At 42.1% G+C, this 18,792-nt stretch overlaps 2 protein-coding genes across 2 annotated transcripts in view; both read left to right on the top strand.

The window, feature by feature from the left end:
* The window catches only part of TMEM242 (transmembrane protein 242), a 47,269-nt gene extending 31,049 nt beyond the window's left edge, over positions 1 to 16,220 (top strand). The window contains exon 4 of the mRNA XM_029224124.1: positions 14,814 to 16,220. Within this exon, the coding sequence (XP_029079957.1) occupies positions 14,814 to 14,912 (99 nt within the window). The 3' untranslated portion in view covers positions 14,913 to 16,220. The remainder of the gene's footprint in view (positions 1 to 14,813) is intronic.
* Positions 292 to 1,283, top strand: LOC114896190 (L-lactate dehydrogenase A-like 6B). The gene is made up of 2 exons (XM_029224123.1): positions 292 to 549; positions 721 to 1,283. The coding sequence occupies exons 1-2, from the start codon at positions 308 to 310 to the stop codon at positions 1,235 to 1,237; spliced, it is 759 nt and encodes a 252-aa protein (XP_029079956.1). The 5' UTR covers positions 292 to 307; the 3' UTR covers positions 1,238 to 1,283.
* Positions 16,221 to 18,792: the final 2,572 nt, after the last annotated feature.

The following is an 18,792-nucleotide window of genomic DNA, read 5'->3' as shown; positions in this document are numbered from 1 at the left end:
CAGCCGCAGTAGCAGGCCCCGTCCAAAGGTCCCGGCCTTGCGCAGCCGCAGTAACGGGCTGAGCAAACGGCCAAGGGTCACAGCTCTCTGCTTTTGAGCTTGTAAGGCTGCCTGCTGCTTTCTTCCTATCTCTCTTCCTTCACCTCTCGAGTGAGTAGCCATGAGCTGGGCTGTGGGAATGCAGCGGGCCAGCCAGAGAGTGGGCGCTGTGAGAGCGAATTGCCTGTGCCCGGGAATGGTGTTGAGTCCCTGCCAGCCGGCAGGCATCGCCCACAGGGGCACCTGGCCCATCGCCCCCGCGTCCAAGATGGCTACGGTCAAGTGTGAGCGTATGAAGAATTTCCCCTCAGAGGAGCCCGTTCGTTGCAATAAGATCTCCATTGTAGGAACTGGATCGGTTGGCATGGCCTGTGCTATCAGCATCCTGTTAAAAGGCTTGAGTGATGAACTTGCCTTGGTGGATGTTGATGGAAGCAGACTGAAGGGTGAGACAGTGGATCTTCAGCATGGCAGCCCTTTTGTGAAAATGCCCAATATTATTTCCGGCAAAGATTACCTTGTCACTGCAAACTCCAACCTCGTGATTATCACAGCAGGTGCACGCCAGGAAAAAGAAACACGCCTTAATTTAGTCCAGCGAAATTTGGCCATCTTTAAGTTAATGATTTCCAGTATTGTTCAGTACAGTCCTCGCTGCAAACTGATTGTTGTTTCCAATCCAGTGGATATCTTAACTTACGTAGCCTGGAAGTTGAGTGGATTTCCCCAAAACCGTATTATTGGAAGTGGTTGTAATCTGGACACTGCCCGTTTCCGTTTCTTGATCGGGCAGAGGCTTGGTATCCATTCTGAAAGCTGTCATGGGTGGATCCTTGGAGAGCATGGAGACTCAAGTGTTCCTGTGTGGAGTGGAGTGAACATCGCTGGTGTCCCTCTGAAGGATCTGAACGTAGATATAGGAACTGATAAAGATCCTGAGCAGTGGAAAAATGTGCACAAAGATGTGGTTGCTAGTGCCTATGAGATTATTAAAATGAAAGGTTGTACTTCTTGGGCCATTGGCCTGTCTGTAGCTGACTTAACAGAAAGTATTGTGAAGAATCTTAGGAGAGTGCATCCAGTTTCCACCAGAATTAAGGGTCTCTATGGAATAAATGAAGAAGTATTCCTCAGTGTTCCTTGTATCCTGGGAGGGAGTGGTATTACCAACCTTATAAAAAGTAAAGTTGGCCCCTGAAGAAGAGACCCATCTGCAGAAGAGTGCAAAAACACTTTGGGAAATTCAAAAGGAGCTTAAGTTTTAAAGTTGTTTAAAACTACCATTCTGAAGTTATTGAAGAAAAGAGAGTAGTTATGGAGTTGTGTATGTCCAGTTTTTGAATAAACTTGAATTCCTAAAAGTTGGAAACAGGGAAGGGGGTAGAGTGACTCCCCTATTTATTTAGATCCCCCCCAGCTCTTTTATTTAGCATCCAGATGCTGAATTATACTTTTTTTTTTTAAACAATTCCTAAGTGACTGCATCAAAGAAGGTGTTTTCGTACCACTGGTGTACCGGTCCTCACCCTGTGTGTGTGTGTGTGTGTGTGTGTGTGTGTGTGTGTGTATATAGTTGCCACTTGTACAAAAAAATGTAGGATGTGGGTGTTGTGTTACAGAAATTCTGATTCTTTTCATTAAGTACAGGTTCATTCTTTTGTTCTGGGTGACTTATACCTGTGTTCATTTATATACTATTTTTTTGACGTTGTAACTTCCTGTACAATGTAAAAATAAACATATACACAGAAGCATTTTCTGTAATGGAGCCATCAGCTGTGTTCATTGCCCTATGACAGCCTATCAGCCAGGCTTTCAAAAAGGCATCATAAAATGGGAGCTGGAAGCCGGTCCTGTGTGTGCTTGTGTGTGTGTGCATGCTCATGTATATGGACCAGTGAAGCAGGATCATTAAGTAAAAAATGAAAATAATAGTGATTTAGTTGGTAGCTATTATAAAGTATTTAAGGCAGTAAAATATAAAGCTTCAGAAAGAGGCCTGAGAGAGGTGGTAACAGTTACTAAAAATAAAGTCTGACTGAAATAATTTTAGAACTGCCTCTGAGAACCTGACCTGTTAGCACATTAAATCAAGAAGCACATTATAAATTGTTCTTATTGGGCTGAGTCTTACCTGCAGAGTGTGCCCTGGCCCTAAGACACTCCAGGGTCATCTCTGTTGCTCAGTTTACTTCACATTAACGGAAAGATTTTGCTTTTGAATTGTGCCCTGTTGTTAGTCACTGTCATAAAATTTGGCCATTTTAATGAGTACTTCAGGGATTGTATTTCTCAGAAAGTTACATGTTCGCTTTTTATTCCTAAATCAGTTGACTTTACTACAGATTCTATACTGTATGGATGTGATACATTGAAGGTTTAGGAGAAAGTAAAGATGCTCGTCTGACCTTTACCTAAATAATGGTACTAATAACTTAGGAAATGAGAATCTTAGCCTTCCTATTCAATTGAATATTAAATAAATGATATGGTATGTTCAAACATATCTCAGGTTTGATGTGGATATCAATAGGCCTAATCAAAATTGAAACGTACTAGTATCTGCTTTCTTTTTTTTTTTTTTTTGGCTGCATTGGGTATTCGTTGCGCGTGGGCTTTTCTCTAGTTGCTGCAAGCGGGGGCTACTCTTCATTGTGGTGCACGGGCTTCTCATTGCGGTGGCTTCTCTTGTTGCAGAGCACGGGCTCTAGGTGTGCGGCCTTCAGTAGTTGTGGCACACGGGCTCAGTAGTTGTGGTTTGCGGGCTCTAGAGCGCAGCCTCCATAGCTGTGGCGCACAGGCTTAGCTGCTCTGCGGCATGTGGGATCTTCCCGGACCAGGGCTTGAACCCGTGTCCCCTGCATTGGCAGGCGGATTCTTAACCACTGCGCCACCAGGGAAGCCCCTAGCATCTGCTTTCTAAATTAAGCCAGTCCTGCTTATTTAGTTTTATCAAGTAGACATAGGACAGTGGTCCACCCCCCAAAACTGACCCTTAACTGTGCTGATCAGAGCTCCCCTATTATTTCATTGAACCATACTATTTCATTGAAAATATCAAAATGTTCTGATTACCCAGGAAGCTGTGTCATATTGTGGGATTAATCGATGTGCTGAGCTCCCTGAAGGTGGCAAAAGTGGTGCTTTGATTGTTCCAGGTGGTTCTAAAACCTTTTTAAGCTTAATTGCACCAAGTTTCTCTTCCCCTTTGTCCAGCCCTTGAATTTTTATTCAGCCATGTTTCAGCCAAATTTAATGTAATATTGAAGGAGATCAGAGCCTGCCTTATGTCTGTTTTGTAATTCTCTTCACCAGCTACTTCAGTCAGGATAGGCTGGGTTATACTATAGTAAAAAATAATCTCCAGCTGTGTGGCTTAAAATAAGAAAAGTTTGGGCTTCCCTGGTGGTGCAGTGGTTGAGAGTCCGCCTGCCGATGTAGGGGACGCAGGTTTGTGTCCCGGTCCGGGAAGATCCCACATGCCGCGGAGCGGCTGGGCCCGTGAGCCATGGCCGCTGAGCCTGCGCGTCCGGAGCCTGTGCTCCGCAACGGGAGAGGCCACAACAGTGAGAGGCCCGCGTACCGCAAAAAAAAATAATAATAACAAAGGTTTATTTCTCTTCTAAAATTCACTGGGTTTACACAACTTTCTAGGGAAGCTGCCCTCCACAGGCTGGCTTCATACCTCAAGTTTCTTTGATCTTGAGGCGCCACTGCAGCAACACAGGTTTCCATGATTGCTATGGAAAGGGAAGAGAGGCCTGGAGAATTGAACACTTGCAATAATGTGCTTCCACCTTGGAAGTGACACACATCTCTCTTCCTCATGTTTCATTAGCCAGAATTAGTTAGATGGTTACCTAACTTCAGGAGGGTAGAGAAGTATAGCCCCCTGTATCCAGAAGCAGACGAGTACTGGCCATCGGTGAGTACTGGTAATAATCTGCCATTTAGCATTCTCAGTAACACGGTCACCATCACAAGAGACACACACTATAGGCTTTTTAAGTCATTTGTATTGAAAGCTGGCACAGGCGTAGAGCTTGTAGAGGTGCCCTGTCTTTCCAGGTCACAGAACCAGGGTGGTTGTGGGGAAAGAGCCTGGATATCAGTCAGGCCATCGTACTCGTAAACCAGATCACCGTGGGTGGGTTAACCTCTCTGACCTCTGGTTTCTCATATGTGAAGTGGTGGTCCTCATTTCTGCCACACAGAATTGTGAAGACTGAATAAAAGCCTACTGCTTGGTGTAGTGTCCGGCACATAGGTGATCTCAAATGGCAGACACTGTTATTCCTGTTCAGGGAACATTTATAGTCTTATTCTGTTTTATGAAGAAGCTGAATTTCCTGGTTCTTCAAAATGACCGTTGGCACTGTAATTATTGACATATCCAAAGGCTTTCTCATCAGTTGGTCCTATAAAGCTTTCATTATTCTAACCTCAGCACTGAGGCTGGCAACAGTCCTGTACCTGCAAGTGAGAAAACTGAAGCTAAATGAGCTAGTCAATGGCAAAGACGTTTTAAAACTTCAAGCTTTTTTTTTTTTTTTTTTTTTTTTGCGGTACGCGGGCCTCTCACTGCTGTGGCCTCTCCCGTTGCGGAGCACAGGCTCCGGACGCGCAGGCTCAGCGGCCACGGCTCACAGGCCCAGCTGCTCCGCGGCATGTGGGATCCTCCCGGACCGGGGCACGAACCCGTGTCCCCTGCATCGACAGGCGGACTCTCAACCATTGCACCACCAGGGAAGCCCTAAAACTTGAAGCGTTTAATTCCAATAGCTGTCTATTTATTAGAATAAATGCTGTAAGGGTTTTCTCAAATTAAATTGGGGGCATAGCCTCAGCTTTTAAGTAATTTTTCAGCACACTATATTTTAGACCAGAAGTTTTCGTGTTGTTTTTTTCCTTGCCAAGACATGCATGGTAAATGTATAGCATATCCCATGTTTCACTCCTGGCATACCGGCTAAATCGCCCTTTAAAAAGCTGTTGAGGTGTGAATGAGAGTAGTAAACATTATTGGAGACATGATCTTGAATCTATTTTAATATCTAAAAAGTCAATCAGAATGTCCATGTTAGTGACAAATTACTTGTAATACATTTTCCAATTGTCATAACACTCTTTGAGAACTGCTGCCTTGGAGAGTGGTAGCTTCTGATAATATTACAACCCAGCACTGTTGGACACAAACATTGGGACTTAAGGATGCGGTTGTTGGAGCAGTGGGCTCATTGCCTAGGGAGTGCCATTCGTGTCTTAGTCTTTGTGGAGAGCAGCCCCTGGAGTTGTGCAGTACAGAGTGGCCCTGTTTAGAAAGGTAGGTTTGTGGTCCATAATCATGGAAAAATTCTCCCTGGTCAGAGATGAAAGAGGAAAGAGGAGGACTGCAGAGAAGAGGTCCCAGAATTTGGAAAATGCTTCAGAGTAAAGCTGAGTTGCTAGATGGAGACTCAGGTTCCCAGCATGCCCCATCTTCACCAAACTTTTGGGGTTTTAGGTTAGGGGGATGGTTCTGTGGCAATAGCTGTAATTATTATTGTGGAATTCAGTACATTTATTTTATAATGATTTTTGCTTAAATGTACTCAATCCCTAAATCTTTTGTCAAGCACATTTTTAAGCAGGGGAATGTTCTGTTGGCCTGTACTAGAGTATCACTGGTAAGACCAGCACTTCTGATCTGCATCTCAGCAACTGAAACAGGTGGAAAAAACTGAAGGTTTTCGTTTACTATCCATATACTACAAATAGTACAAGCTTTAAAATTTTCTATGAGCCCTACTGTTGAAAGCAACTTGAGGCCCTGTTTATAAGTAGGGTATAAGTAAAGACTCTGGGTTTCCATTCCCACATGTGTAAAATTAAAAAAATTTTTTTCATTGAAGTGTAGTTGATGTACAATATTATATAAGTAACAGGCATACGATATAATGATTCAAAAATTTTCAAGGTTATACTCCGTTTACAGTTCTAAAATATTGGCCATATACCCTGTGTTGTAGAATATATCCTTATAGCTTATTTTATACATAATAGTTTGCACCTCTTAATCCCCTACCCTTATGTTGCTCCTCCCCCCTTCCCTCTCCCCAGTGGTAACCACTGGTTTCTGTATCTGAGTCTGTTTTCTTTTTTGTTATATTCACTAGTTTGTTGTATTTTTTAGATTCCACATATAAGTGATATCATACAGGATTTGTCTTTCTCTGTTGGACTGACTTCACTTAGCATAATGCCTTCCAAGTCCATCCATGTTGTTGCAAATGGCAAGATTTCATTCCTTTTTATGACTGATTGGTATTCCATTGTGTGTATACACCACATCATGTTTATCCAGTCATCTGTTGATGGACACTTAGGTTGCTTCCACATCTTGGCAGTTATAAATAATGCTGCTGTGAACATTGGCGTGCATGTATCTTTTCGAATTAATGTTTTTGTTTTTTTCAGATATATGCCCAGGAATGGAATTGCTGGGTTATATGATTCTTCTATTTTCAGTTTTTTGAGAAACCGCCATCCTTTTTTGCACAGTGGCTACACCAATTTACATTCTCACCAACAGAGTACAAGGGTTCCCTTTTCTCCACATCCTCACCAACATTTGTTATTTGTGTCCTTTTTGAGGATAGCCATTCTGACAGGGGTGAAGTGATACCTCATTGTAGTTTTGATTTGCATTTCCTTGATGATTAGGGACGTTGAGCATCTTTTCATGTGCCTGTTGGCCATCTGCATGTCCTTTTGAAAAAATGTCTATTCAGTTCTTCTGCCCATTTTTTAATTGGGTTTTAAATTTTGAATTGTATGAGCTGTTGATATTTGTTGGATATTAACCCTGTATCGGTCATATTATTTGCAAATATCTTCTCCCATTCAGTAGGTTGTCTTTTTGTTTTGTTGATTGTTTCCTTTGTTGTACAAAACCTTTTAAGTTTAACTAGGTCTCATTTGTTTATTTTTGCCTTCATTTCATTTGCTTCAGGAGACAGCTATGTCAAAGAATTTTCTGCCTGTGTTTGCCTCTAGGAGTTTTATAGTTTCCAGTCTTACACTTAGGTCTTTAATCCATTTTTAAATTTTTGTGTATGGTGTTAGAGAATGTTCTAATTTCATTCTTTTACTTGTAGCTGTCCAATTTTCCCAGCACCACTTATTGAAGAGGCTGCCTTTTCTCCGCTGTATATTTTTCCTCCTTTGTTATAGATTAATTGACCATAGGTGCATGGGTTTATTTCTGGGCTCTCTGTTCCATTGATCTATGTGTCTGTTTTTGTGTCAGTACCATACTGTTTTAATTACTGTAGCTTTGTAGTATAGTCTGAAGACAGGGAGTGCGATTCCGCCAGCTCTGTTCTTCTTTCTCAAGATTGCTTTGGCTATCTGGGATCCTTTGTGTTTCCATACAAATTTTGAAGTTATTTGTTCAAGTTCTGTGAAAAAATGCCATGGCTATCTTGATAGGGATTGCATTGAGTCTGTAGATTGCCTTGTGTAGTATGGTCATTTTAACAATATTAACTCTTCCAACCCATGAACATGGTATATCTTTCCATCTGTTGGTGTTGTCTTCAGTTTCTTTCCTCACTGCCATAGTTTTCCAAGTACAGGTCTACCTTCTTAGGTAGGTTTATTCATTGGCATTTTATTCTTTTTGATGCAGTGGTAAATGGGATTGTTTCCTCAATTTCTCTTATAGTTCATTGTTAGTGTACAGAAATGCAACAGATTTCTGTATATTAATGTTGTATCCTGCAACTTTACTAAATTCATTGATGAGTTCTAGTAGTTTTCTGGTGGCATCTGTAGGATTTTTTTTATGTATAGTATCATCTACAAACAGTGACAGTTTTACTTCTTCCTTTCCGATTTGTATTCTTTTTATTTGTTTTTCCTCTCTGATTGCTGTGGCTAGGACTTCCAGTACTATGTTGAGTAAAAGTGGTGAGAGTGGACATCCTTGTCTTGTTCCTGATCTTAGAGGAAATACTGTCAGCTTTTTCCCTGGGGTTTTTTGTTTGATTTTTGTTTTGGCTCTATTTCATTTATTTCTGCTCTGACCTTTATGATTTATTTCCTTCTGCTAACTTTGGGTTTTGTTTGTTCTTCTTTCTCTAGTTCCTTTTGGTGTAAGGTTAGGTTGTTTATTTGATATTTTTCTTGTTTCCTAAGGTAAGCTATATCACTATAAACTTCCCTCTTAGAACTACATTTGCTGCATCCCATAGGTTTTGGATCATTGTGTTTTAGTATTCATTTGTGTCTAGGTATTTTTTAATTTACTTTTGATTTCTTCAGTGATCCATTGGTTGTTTAGTGTTTGGTTGTTTAGTAGTATATCGTTTAGCCCCCATGTGTTTTTGTTTTCTGCAGTTTTTGTAGTTGATTTCTAGTATCATAGTGTTCATATCGGAAAAGATGATTGACATCATTTCAACTTTCTTAAATTTACCAGGGCTTGTTTTGTGGAAACGTGATCTATCCCGATCCATGTGCACTTTAAAGGAATATGTATTCTGCTGCTTTTGGATGGAATGTTCTGTGCATATCAATTAAGTTCATCTGGTCTAATGTATCATTTAAGGCTAGTGTTTCCTTATTGATTTTCTGTCTAGATGATCTGTCCATTGATGTAAATGGGGTGTTAAAGTCCCCTACTATTATTGTGTTACTCTCAGTTTCTCCCTTTATGTCCATTAATATTTGCTTTATGTGTTTAAGTGCTCCTATGTTGGGTGCATATATATTTACAATTGTTATATCTTTTTCTTGGACTGATCCCTTGATCATTATGCAGTGCCCTTGTTTCTTGTAACAGCCTTTATTTCAAAGTCTATTTTGTCTGATGTAAGTATTGCTACCTTGGTTTTCTTTTGATTTCTATTTGCATGGAATATCTTTTTTCATCCCCTCACCTTCAGTCTGTGTGTCTTCAGATCTCATGTAGGCAGCACATATATGGGTCTTGTTTTTGTATCCATTCAGGCACTCTGATTTTTAATTGGAACACTTCCATTTACATTTAAGGTAATTATTGATATGTACTTTTGACATTTTGTCAATTATTTGGAAGTTGTTTTTGTAAGTCATCAAGTCACAAAAGAAGGGAAAAAAAAAGACCATCTTTAGTGTTATGTTTGGATTCCTTTTTGTGTATGTGTATATCTATTATAGATATTTTGGTTTTTGGTTACCATGAGGTTTTTATATAGTGAGAGATATATATATACATAGTTTTATATATATATATATGTATATATATATAGTTTTATATATATATGAATTACATATATATTTGTTTTAAGTTGATCTCTTAATTTCAAATGCATTTTAATAACCCTGCATTTCTACTCTCCTTCGCTCACAATTACTGTTTTTGACATCATATTTTACATCTAATTGTTTTGTGTATCCCTTAACTGCTTATTGTGAATACAGATGATTTTACTACTTTTGTTTTTTAACCTTCCTACTAGCTTTGTGTGTGGATGACTTCCTATCTTTACGGCGTGTTTGCTTTTTTACCATTGAGCTTTTCAGTTTGTAATTTTCATGTTTCTAGTTATGGCATTTTCTTTTTCGCTTAGAAAAGTTACTTTAACATTTCCTGTAAAACTGGTTTGGTGGTGCTGAACTCTTAGCTTTTGCTTGTCTGTAAAGCTTTTGATCTATCAAACCTACACAAGAGTCTTGCTGGGTAGAGTATTCCTGGTTGTAGGTTTTTCCCTTTCATCACTTTAAATATATGGTGTCACTCTTTTCTGGCCTGCAGAGTTTCTGCTGAAAAGTCAGCTGATAGCCTTATGGGAGTTCCCTTGTATGTTATTTGTTGCTTTTCCCTTGCTGTTTTTAATATTCTCTCTTTACCTTTAATTTTTGCCATTTTGTGTGTCTTGGTGTGTTTCTCTTTGGGTTAATCCTTTATGGGACTCTCTGGATGTCTATGGCTGTTTACTTTCCCAGGTCAGGGAAGTTCTCAGCTATTATGTCTTCACATATGTTCTCAGCCCCTTTCTCTCTCTTTTCCTTCAGGGACCCCTATAATGTGAATATTAGTGTGTGACTGGGGGATTTTTGCAGAAACTAATGCCTGTGGCCAGCAATTTTTATTTTGGCTGGCCAAAAAGTAATTGTTATTATTTCACTAACACTTTGCGGGTTATTACATTCAGTAGTTAAACCTGACACACCTGTAAAGTCTTCTAATCTTCATGAAATGTTGTCTTCAGTCCACTCTTTTGTAGTAGCAAAGGAGCATTCTCCAGCACCGTGAGTTCTATTTTCACTTTCTGTATCAGAATCAATCACTAAGGTTTTTTGTCTTTATTTGGTCTTATATTCACATCATCTGAATCAGAACTGTATTCTGAAGAGCTATCATTTGCTGAGACACCAGTTGACATGTTGCTCAGAGAAAGTATCTGCATAAAATTCACCAAAAAATTTTTCTTCACTCAAAATTTCATGATGCATCGTTTTTGAAAATTTTACGTTTGTAATATACACAGGGTTGGCACAAAAACCTAACGGAGCAAAATGTAAATGACAACAACAATCATAAGTTGTATAACGAACGCTTGATCAGTTTTAAGCTCTAACAGCTTCACACAGTGATGTTAATTGTATCACTCTCTAAAAACATACTGATAACGTCTCTGGTCAGAGACGTTAAACTGCCTTCATTTCTTTTCATTCTTTTTTGTGTTCAGCATCAGTCATTTCCACTAGGTCTTTTCTGTCTTCCAGCTCACTGATCTGTTCCTCTGTATCATTCAGTCAACTGTTGATTCCTTCTAGTATATTTTTTCAGTTATTGTAGTCTTCATCTCTGGTTGTTCTTTATTTTCTCTTTGTTAAAAACTTCTGACTTCTTGCTCTATGCATCCATTCTTCTCCCGAGTTCTTTGTTCACCTCCACAATCACTACCCTGAACACTTTCTTGGGTAGATTGCCCGTCTCCATTCTTCTTCTGAGGTTTTACCTTGTTCCTTTGTCTGGAGCATGTTCCTCTGTCACCTCATTTTGCCTGTTTTTTGTTTTGTTTTGTTGTTTTAATGTATATGGTAGGTTAGTTACGTTTCCAGACCTTGGAGAAGTGGCCTTCTTGTAGGAGACACCCTGTGTCCCAGCAACACAATTCCCTCTTATCACCCAAGCTGTATGCTCTAGGAGTTCCCCCTATGGTTGGTCCTTCTCTTGTGACAGGCTGACTGTGTGGGTGGTCTGGTAGGTTTGGTTGGCCCCCAGTCCAGTTGGGTGCCAGACCCTGCCTTGTGCGGAAGCTGCCAACTGCTGGTTGACAGGGCCGGGTCACGAGGCAGCTGACTGCAGAACCTCAGGGGGCCCTGGGGCTAGTGCTGGCTCACTGGTGTGTGGAGTCAGGGTACAGAAGATTCTGGGGCTGTTGTCTGCCCCCTGGTGGATGAAGCCAGGTCCTGGCGTTAGTGCTAGACTACTGGCAGGCAGAGCCTGGTCCTGGAGGCTGGTGACAGGGCCCAAGGGTCTTAGAGCTGGTGTCAGATGGCTGGTTGGGTGGGGGGTGTTCCTGACACAGTTGGGTACAGGGTCCAGGGTGTCCCAAAGCTTGTGTTGGCCTGCTGGTGGGGAGGCTGGTCCAGAGGCTAGAGCAGGCTTCCTGGAGGGCTGGGGCAGGCCCAGGAGATACTGGAGCTGGTGCCTTCCCACTGGTAGGTGGGGCTGGGTCTTGGACCCTGTGGTGGACAGGGCCATGTCTAAAGGCAGCTGGGCTCACGAGGTCTTAAGGCAGCTGTCTGCTGATGGGTGGGGCTGTGTCCCCAACCCAGTTAGTTGCTTGGCCTGAGGCATCCCAGCACTGGGTCAGGTCTTGGCACTAATGAGCTAGAGGGAGGATTCCACAATGGCACCCACCAGCACCAGTGTCCAAGTGGTAGAAGGAGCTCCCAAGAATGGCTGCCACCAGTGTCTGTGTCCCCAAGGTGAGCTGCAGTAGCCTCCTGCCTCTCCAGGAGACTCTGCAAGACCAGCAGGTAGGTCTGGCCCAGGCTCCTACCAAATTACTGCCTTTGTCCTGGGTCCCAGAACGTGCGCGATGTTGTGTGTGCCCTTTAAGAGTGAAGTCTCTATTTCCCTAGTCCTCTGGGACTCCTGAAATTAAGCCCCACTGACATTTAAAGCCAAATTCTCTGGGGGCTCGTCTTCCCAGTGCAGGACACCCCAGGCTAGGGAGCCCGACATGGGCCTCAGAACTCTCACTTCTGTGGGAGAACCTATGCAATGTAATTATTCTCCAGACTGTGGGTCACCCACTTGGGGATATGGGACTTAACTGTATTACCAGGCCACCATTCCTACCCCTCTCCTTCTGGTTCCTTCTTTACATCTTTTGTTGTAGAAGATCTTTTCTGGTAGGTTCTGATCTTTTCGTCCATGGTGGTTTTGCACTTAGTTGTGGCTTTGGTGTGCTCGTGAGAGGAGGTGAGCTCAAGGTCCTTCTTCTCTGCCATGTTGACTGAACTCCTCCACGGCCGTAAAGTTAAAGAGGACTAAATGGCGTTCTTTATCCCACTTGTCTCTCTTCCTTCACCTTGCTCTGAAGCCTGTCTATTCCTAGTTGGCTATTTTTTAGATATGATTCCTTCTAGTGGTTCAGTTACTCACTTATGACCCTGGGAAACAAGTAAATAATACTTAGGAAATTAGAGGAAAGAAAAAAAATGGGGCCAAGAGGAGGAAATGGGAACACCAGCCCCCATGCTGAAGTGGAGCAGCCACTCGGCACTCTCCTACCCAGGCCTCATCTGAGTGTCCCAGCCTCTGCCTTCTCAGCGACTGACCTTGTTCCAGATTCCTGAGAAGGTGGGATGGTAAATGATTCTGTTCATGCCCTGGCTGTCTGATACCCCACTGGAAAACTCTGTCATTAGGCTCAGTTGTAACAGGTGTTCAACCAGAAAGGTGAAGGGAAAGAACCAAGCAGCTCGTTGCAGATCCTGGCCAGAGATGTCTTTCAACTGAGAAAGCCCATGCAAGATTCTTCCAGGGGGGCACTCTTGGGATTTTGGACAAAGCAGTTCTTTTTGTTGGCCACCCTAGACATTTAGCACCACCCCACGTCCCCACACACCCCCAATGCAAACAGTAATCCCCTGCGATTGTGACAGCCAAATTGTCAGGAGTCTCTACTCGAGAACTGCTATTTAGAACTACATTTCCAGTCAGGGATACAGTACTGCCTTTAGTTGAAAACCTTTCATCACACTACAAACTAGAGAGCTGCATGGAAGAGGGGTTAGGGAGAGACACACATGTCGTGGATATGTGTGTGTGTGTGTGTGTGTGTGTGTCTTCAAGACTGGTGTCTGAGACCCAAACAAAGAGATGGTGGGCATGGACCTCCTCCAGACTACATATGATGGATAACCTTCTATGTCTTCCAGTATCAGAATATTTAAACCAAAATGATATAACTATAAATTAATGCTTTTGACAAACATACCACAATACTTATATCCATATGAGCTTTGTTCTTGGAACACAGTACATTTTGATGATGCTGTAGTGACACTAGCTAATATATATTGAGTACTACCAGGTGCTGTGCTTTATGTACATTATCTCACTTAATCCTCACAACTCTGTAAGCAGGTAATTATCTCCATTCTGCACACATGGAAACTACCCCTTAAAATAAGCAGATTTCCCAAGCAGTGGAGTTGGGCTTTGAACAGAGAGGTGTACCTGATACCAGGGTCTGTGCTAAAATGGTGCTACAATGACTGGAATAAATGACTAGGAATTTACAAGTCCCAACAGGATGCACCACCTGAATTTGGAAACACTACAAGGATTCAGCTTCAAGTTGAAATAAGTAAGCATCAAGATAAAAAAAAAGAAAAAATACTAGCCGACTCTCAAAAACCACTCCAAGAATGACTTACACTTTGCTGTGAGTTCAGGGTGCTTCACAAAGCTGACTGAGGAGATCTGTATCCTTGGGAAGTAACGGTTGGGATGTGGCTGACGAAAACACTGCAGTGCTGTGCTGTAGCGCCTCTGAAATACTGTCTTCAGAACAGGACCATCTCAGTGAAAAGAATGAATCAAAGAGTGTGGATCTAGTATTATCTAAGGTAAAGATTATCCACCTCCCATAAATTAGTGTTCCCCTCGCTCAGGGCGGTGCGCACTTAGGTGGACTGACACTGCATGTCAGGATCTTCCAACCTCCTGCTCTGACTCTCGGATTCCAAATCACCCTCTGCTGAGAAAACCTCTACATAGATTTTTCAACACTGGCACATAAAAACATTCTACTCTATCTGCCATTGATTCCTTCTTTATTTACCCCCTACTAAGTTACTTCTCCCCACTCCTTCCCTCTGGCCCCCAAATTCTTTAAGTTTGAATGGCTTCAGTGTGTTTACTTAGATAGAAATCCCATTCTCAGCTGCATCTTTATATATGAAGGCCAACAACACATACCATTCTCCTGGTAGGAAATAAATGTCATTGAGGGCTGACGATTTAGAGCCTGTTGCCTTCCAGATTTAGAGTGGAGTTTTATGTTATTTAAGGCCCAATAGACTTATACTTGGAAAAAGACAAGAGGTATGTCTCATTGTCTTTCAAGGCAGCGAGAACAGTCTTTACCTTTTGTTGGTCTTCCTTCGCCCGGTATCCACAGCAACGATGTATCAGTCGGTCAGCAACGGAGTACGTCTCTCATTGCTTTGGCTCTTTTCCCCATCTTTTAACATCTGATGACTGATTTTTTTTCATCTTTCAGATAAAAGACTTTCGAAGTAAAATGCAATCAATATTTCCAGCAATTCCCAAGAACTCTGAATCGGCTGTTGAATGGGAGGAAGCATTGAAATCCAAATGAGATGAGCATGGTGGGTGAAGTCCAGAACGATTGTTACAGGAAAAGCTGGCTTTGGAGATGTCACAACAGCAAAGGGACTCGACGGATTTCTCCTCAGGAACACATGCAGACTGTTGAGTGAACCTGTGGGATGGATGGCATTCAGTGTCCCCACAGGAGGCCGACAGTCATTTCTGTGTGCTGTACTTTATTACAAGTGATCTGGTTATGTTCATATGGGGGTGGGGGGGTGTTGGAGGGAGGGCAAAGTTTTCCTAAAGTTAGGAAGACTATTTAAAAATAATTATATGGGTACCTTTTCTATGTGGAGGAAATCCCAGGGGAAATACTTCTATGACTGTAACAGTTGAAACCAAGTTTTTTACCTGAAAAACAAAATTATAACGTATGATGGAAAATCTTTATAAACAGACTAACAGCAGTAGTACCTCTAAGTCTAATTAAGTAAGTTTCAGCAGCCTTTCTTGTCCGTATGTGGCTGTCAGAACTCGGAGGACTTGCTCCTGTTAGGCAGACTCCAAAGTGACGGGTTAATGGGTGAATCCTGTCCATCAGGCAGTGGGTGTGGCTCTCTTGTCCTGAACACAGTCTTCGATTTGTATATGCCAGTCATTTACATGACAGCCTCACCTTAGGCCCTGTAAATTCTTAGACAAGAAGCCAGTAACACATTATGATAACTTGAAAGGATAATCATGTGAAAATAACGATATTATGGGTATAAAATGTACTTTTTTGACAAGTTGCTTCTGGGTCCCAAAACACTGACAGTTTATATAGCTTTATTTCAGTTGTCAATATAAAAATAGTCCAATTATCACCTATCTTAACAAATACTTTTAACCAAAAAGATACCAGAGAACTGAGTCTCAGGTAAATTAAAATTTTAAGAAAAGTATTTTAACATGTCAGTATGACCAGAAAATTAACCTCTGGTTGAATATCATTGTGTATTTTCTTTATAATTGCTTAGGCTCTAATTAACGATCAGTTTAAAAAAGTACATTTGAAATTTATCTGTTAAAATGAAACCTTTTAGTTTTAAGAAAAAATTTTAAATGAAATGTCAACTGCCTGATGTAACATTTTTCTCTGGACTGTGTTACCCTGTTAAAATTGCTGTATTGTTAATTAAACAGGTGTGTTCAGCACCTGGGATTCCTGTGTAACCTGTTTAAAATCCAAGACTAAAAGAAAAGGATTGTGAAATTTATCTCAGGGTATGTGGAGTAGCAAAATAACTTCACCCACCTTTCATTTTTAACTAAATCTCTGCTAACAAAATAGCTCTAGTCTTTGAATGCAATGAAGGAAGGAAATCGGGAGGAAAACTGAACAGGTTTTTGTCCCTATTATGAGTCTGAGTCTAGGTGGGTGGTGGGTGTGCCACCACCCACCTGGAAGCCTAAAGGAAGGAATGTTTGAGTGCATGTTTGTGTGACATGCCTAAGGTTTACAAAACCCTTCCCATATGCGTCTGTAGTCCTTAAGGGATGGGGGGGGTGGGGGGATGGACACGACTCCTCCCATAATAATGATGGTGAATCACCTGCTGAGGAAAGGTTGATGGGGACAGATTCCCTAGAACCGGTACCAAGCATAGGCTCCAGTTGCATTTTAAAAGCCAAAATGAAGTAACAAAGATGAAAGTTAAAAGAAAAACAAGCAATATGACTGACTAAAGTGATTTTTTTCTACAGTCAGAACTCAGATATCAGAAGATGTCATTTGTCTATTCCTTTTATACCAGAGGCATATTGTTAAACTGGTTAATGGAAAGGAAAAGTGTTTAACAGATAATGTTACTCTTTATGTGAAGTACCATCTGTGTACTGAGTTCTGAATGTTCCTGGATATGGAAGAGGGGAAATGTTATGGAATCTCAAGTTTGCCTCCTTCGCTGTCTTCATCTTGGGTACAGCATGACAAACATAATCACATTTATCTCCTGGACCATAAAGAGTTTTAATCACCCTATCAACCAGGATGACATTTTTCACAGACTTAAAAAGGAACAGAGCAGACATTATCTTGCCATAAGCAGTCCATTTCATGGAGGCTGAGCACTAGAAATTGTTTAGAGGGTGGGCAGCACGCCGTTCCCACTTCACGCGTAAGCCGCCATTAAGGCGGCTCCCATAAGAACGCCGCTTACACTGGCTCAGCGTTAAGCTTTAGAGTCTCGGCGCCAAGCTGTTGGAGAAAGCAGCGTGGAGTATGTAGAGAGACCGTGGTGGGCAGGGGGCGACTTCCAGGGCCTCAGGATTCATTCAAGGGGAAAAACAAACGCCTATTCTGGTAGGTTCTTGCTGCCCTGTAAAAACGTATCCATGGGCGGCTGCTGTCTTCAGACTTAAGAAAATACAGTTTCTGAACAAACTGGGAATGAAAAATAGGGCACAAGACGCCCTGCGGCCTGTCTCTACAAGAAACAAGGATCCTAATGACGGGAGAGACAGCGAGCCGCTGCCCAGGCCCCGCAGAGCCGAGGTGTGACCGCAGGTGACCCTCCCTCCATTGCACTGACACAGGCTGACGCTGGAAAAAACCTGCCTCAGCTGCTCGGTCAAAAGGGGGCACCTCATCACCTCGCCTGTCGTACATTCTGCTTAGTCTCACGGATAGTGTGGGACTCAGCTTGCAAATTAATCCTTGCAACCTAAGAGGAACGTAAAAGAAATGAAGGGGGGTGGGGAAAGCCCATGGGGACAAAGGTAATTAAAATCCACTGAATTTAGCAATTTCACTTGGGGCAAAATTTAATCTCTCCTAGGTTTGGTTCTGTATCTTCTTTAAAACAAACATTTAGGTACAAATGAAAATCAGCCAGGGAAAATATAAAATTTCTCCAAATAGTTAAATTTCTCATGAAAGTTAGCAAAATACACATTTTTATGGAATTTTATCAAGTGCAAGTGAGATGTTTTTCCTTTCTGCCGAGTCACTGAGTTATATGTCAAGGATCTGGGTTTCTGTGTTGGTGTTATCAGGAGTAATTATCAAAGGCTGTGCTTTTGCGAAGTCTAGAAGAGGAAAGGAAGCATCTCCCGCAAGCAGTGACATTAATCTTGTAACAATGAGTGAGGCTGTTAGCAGATTTTGTCTGACGGCAGATTACTCAGTTTTGGAGAAAATTATAGTAGCACAGTTATCAAGAAGTACGCAGAGTTCAACTTTTCTGCCCAAGTACTAGTGGAGTGATTCAGGACCTTAATTCATATTTCTTACATAAGCTAGGTGAGGCCTTTTGCCTTTGGTGAGGCAAGATCACTTACTGAAGAAGAAAACAAAACCATAGTAAAAAACAAAAAAAACAAGATTCCGTATAAATGTTAATGACAGAAGGGTACGAGCCATTCTTAATGGACTCCCCTAAGAATCTAAATTAGGCAAACCAAGGAAGCTTGGCACATTTATAGAACACCTTCTACCTGCTTACCTGAAAACGCTCCAGAAATTCATCCTCACACTGCCCCTGACGCCCCGGGCTTAGAGTGGGAGTGTAGGTCTGCAGCCCAACAGAAAGCACCACAGGACACAGCCACGGGGCTGCCTGGAACTCCAGCACGAGGGCCCGCTGCCTGCAAAGAGCAAGTGGACAAAGCTGAGCATAAAAGCTTGCATTTGACGCTCTCTACGGAGCTGTGCTAAGCTCTGCAGAGTCCCTTGGCTCTGCCAGCTGGGGTGATGGGAGGGTGTTTATTTTTACTTTATTACTACTGGTTGTCTTCTCCAACTGTCCCTGTTGGAGGCTCTGTTTCCTTTCGCTTCCTACTGTGAGCGAAGCCCAAAAGGTAGACATCCTCATCTGGACGAGCTGGGCACTTACCAGGGGCGGACGGTCACGGCCCCCGTCACCGCCACCACCTTTACCTGTATC

The sequence above is a fragment of the Monodon monoceros genome, unplaced genomic scaffold, assembly GCF_005190385.1.
Source record: "Monodon monoceros isolate NGI ecotype Baffin Bay Population unplaced genomic scaffold, NGI_Narwhal_1 Super_Scaffold_15, whole genome shotgun sequence".
NCBI classification, from domain to species: domain Eukaryota; kingdom Metazoa; phylum Chordata; class Mammalia; order Artiodactyla; family Monodontidae; genus Monodon; species Monodon monoceros.
Note: the sequence above shows the minus strand (reverse complement) of the source record. Positions and strands in the feature narration are given on the sequence as shown.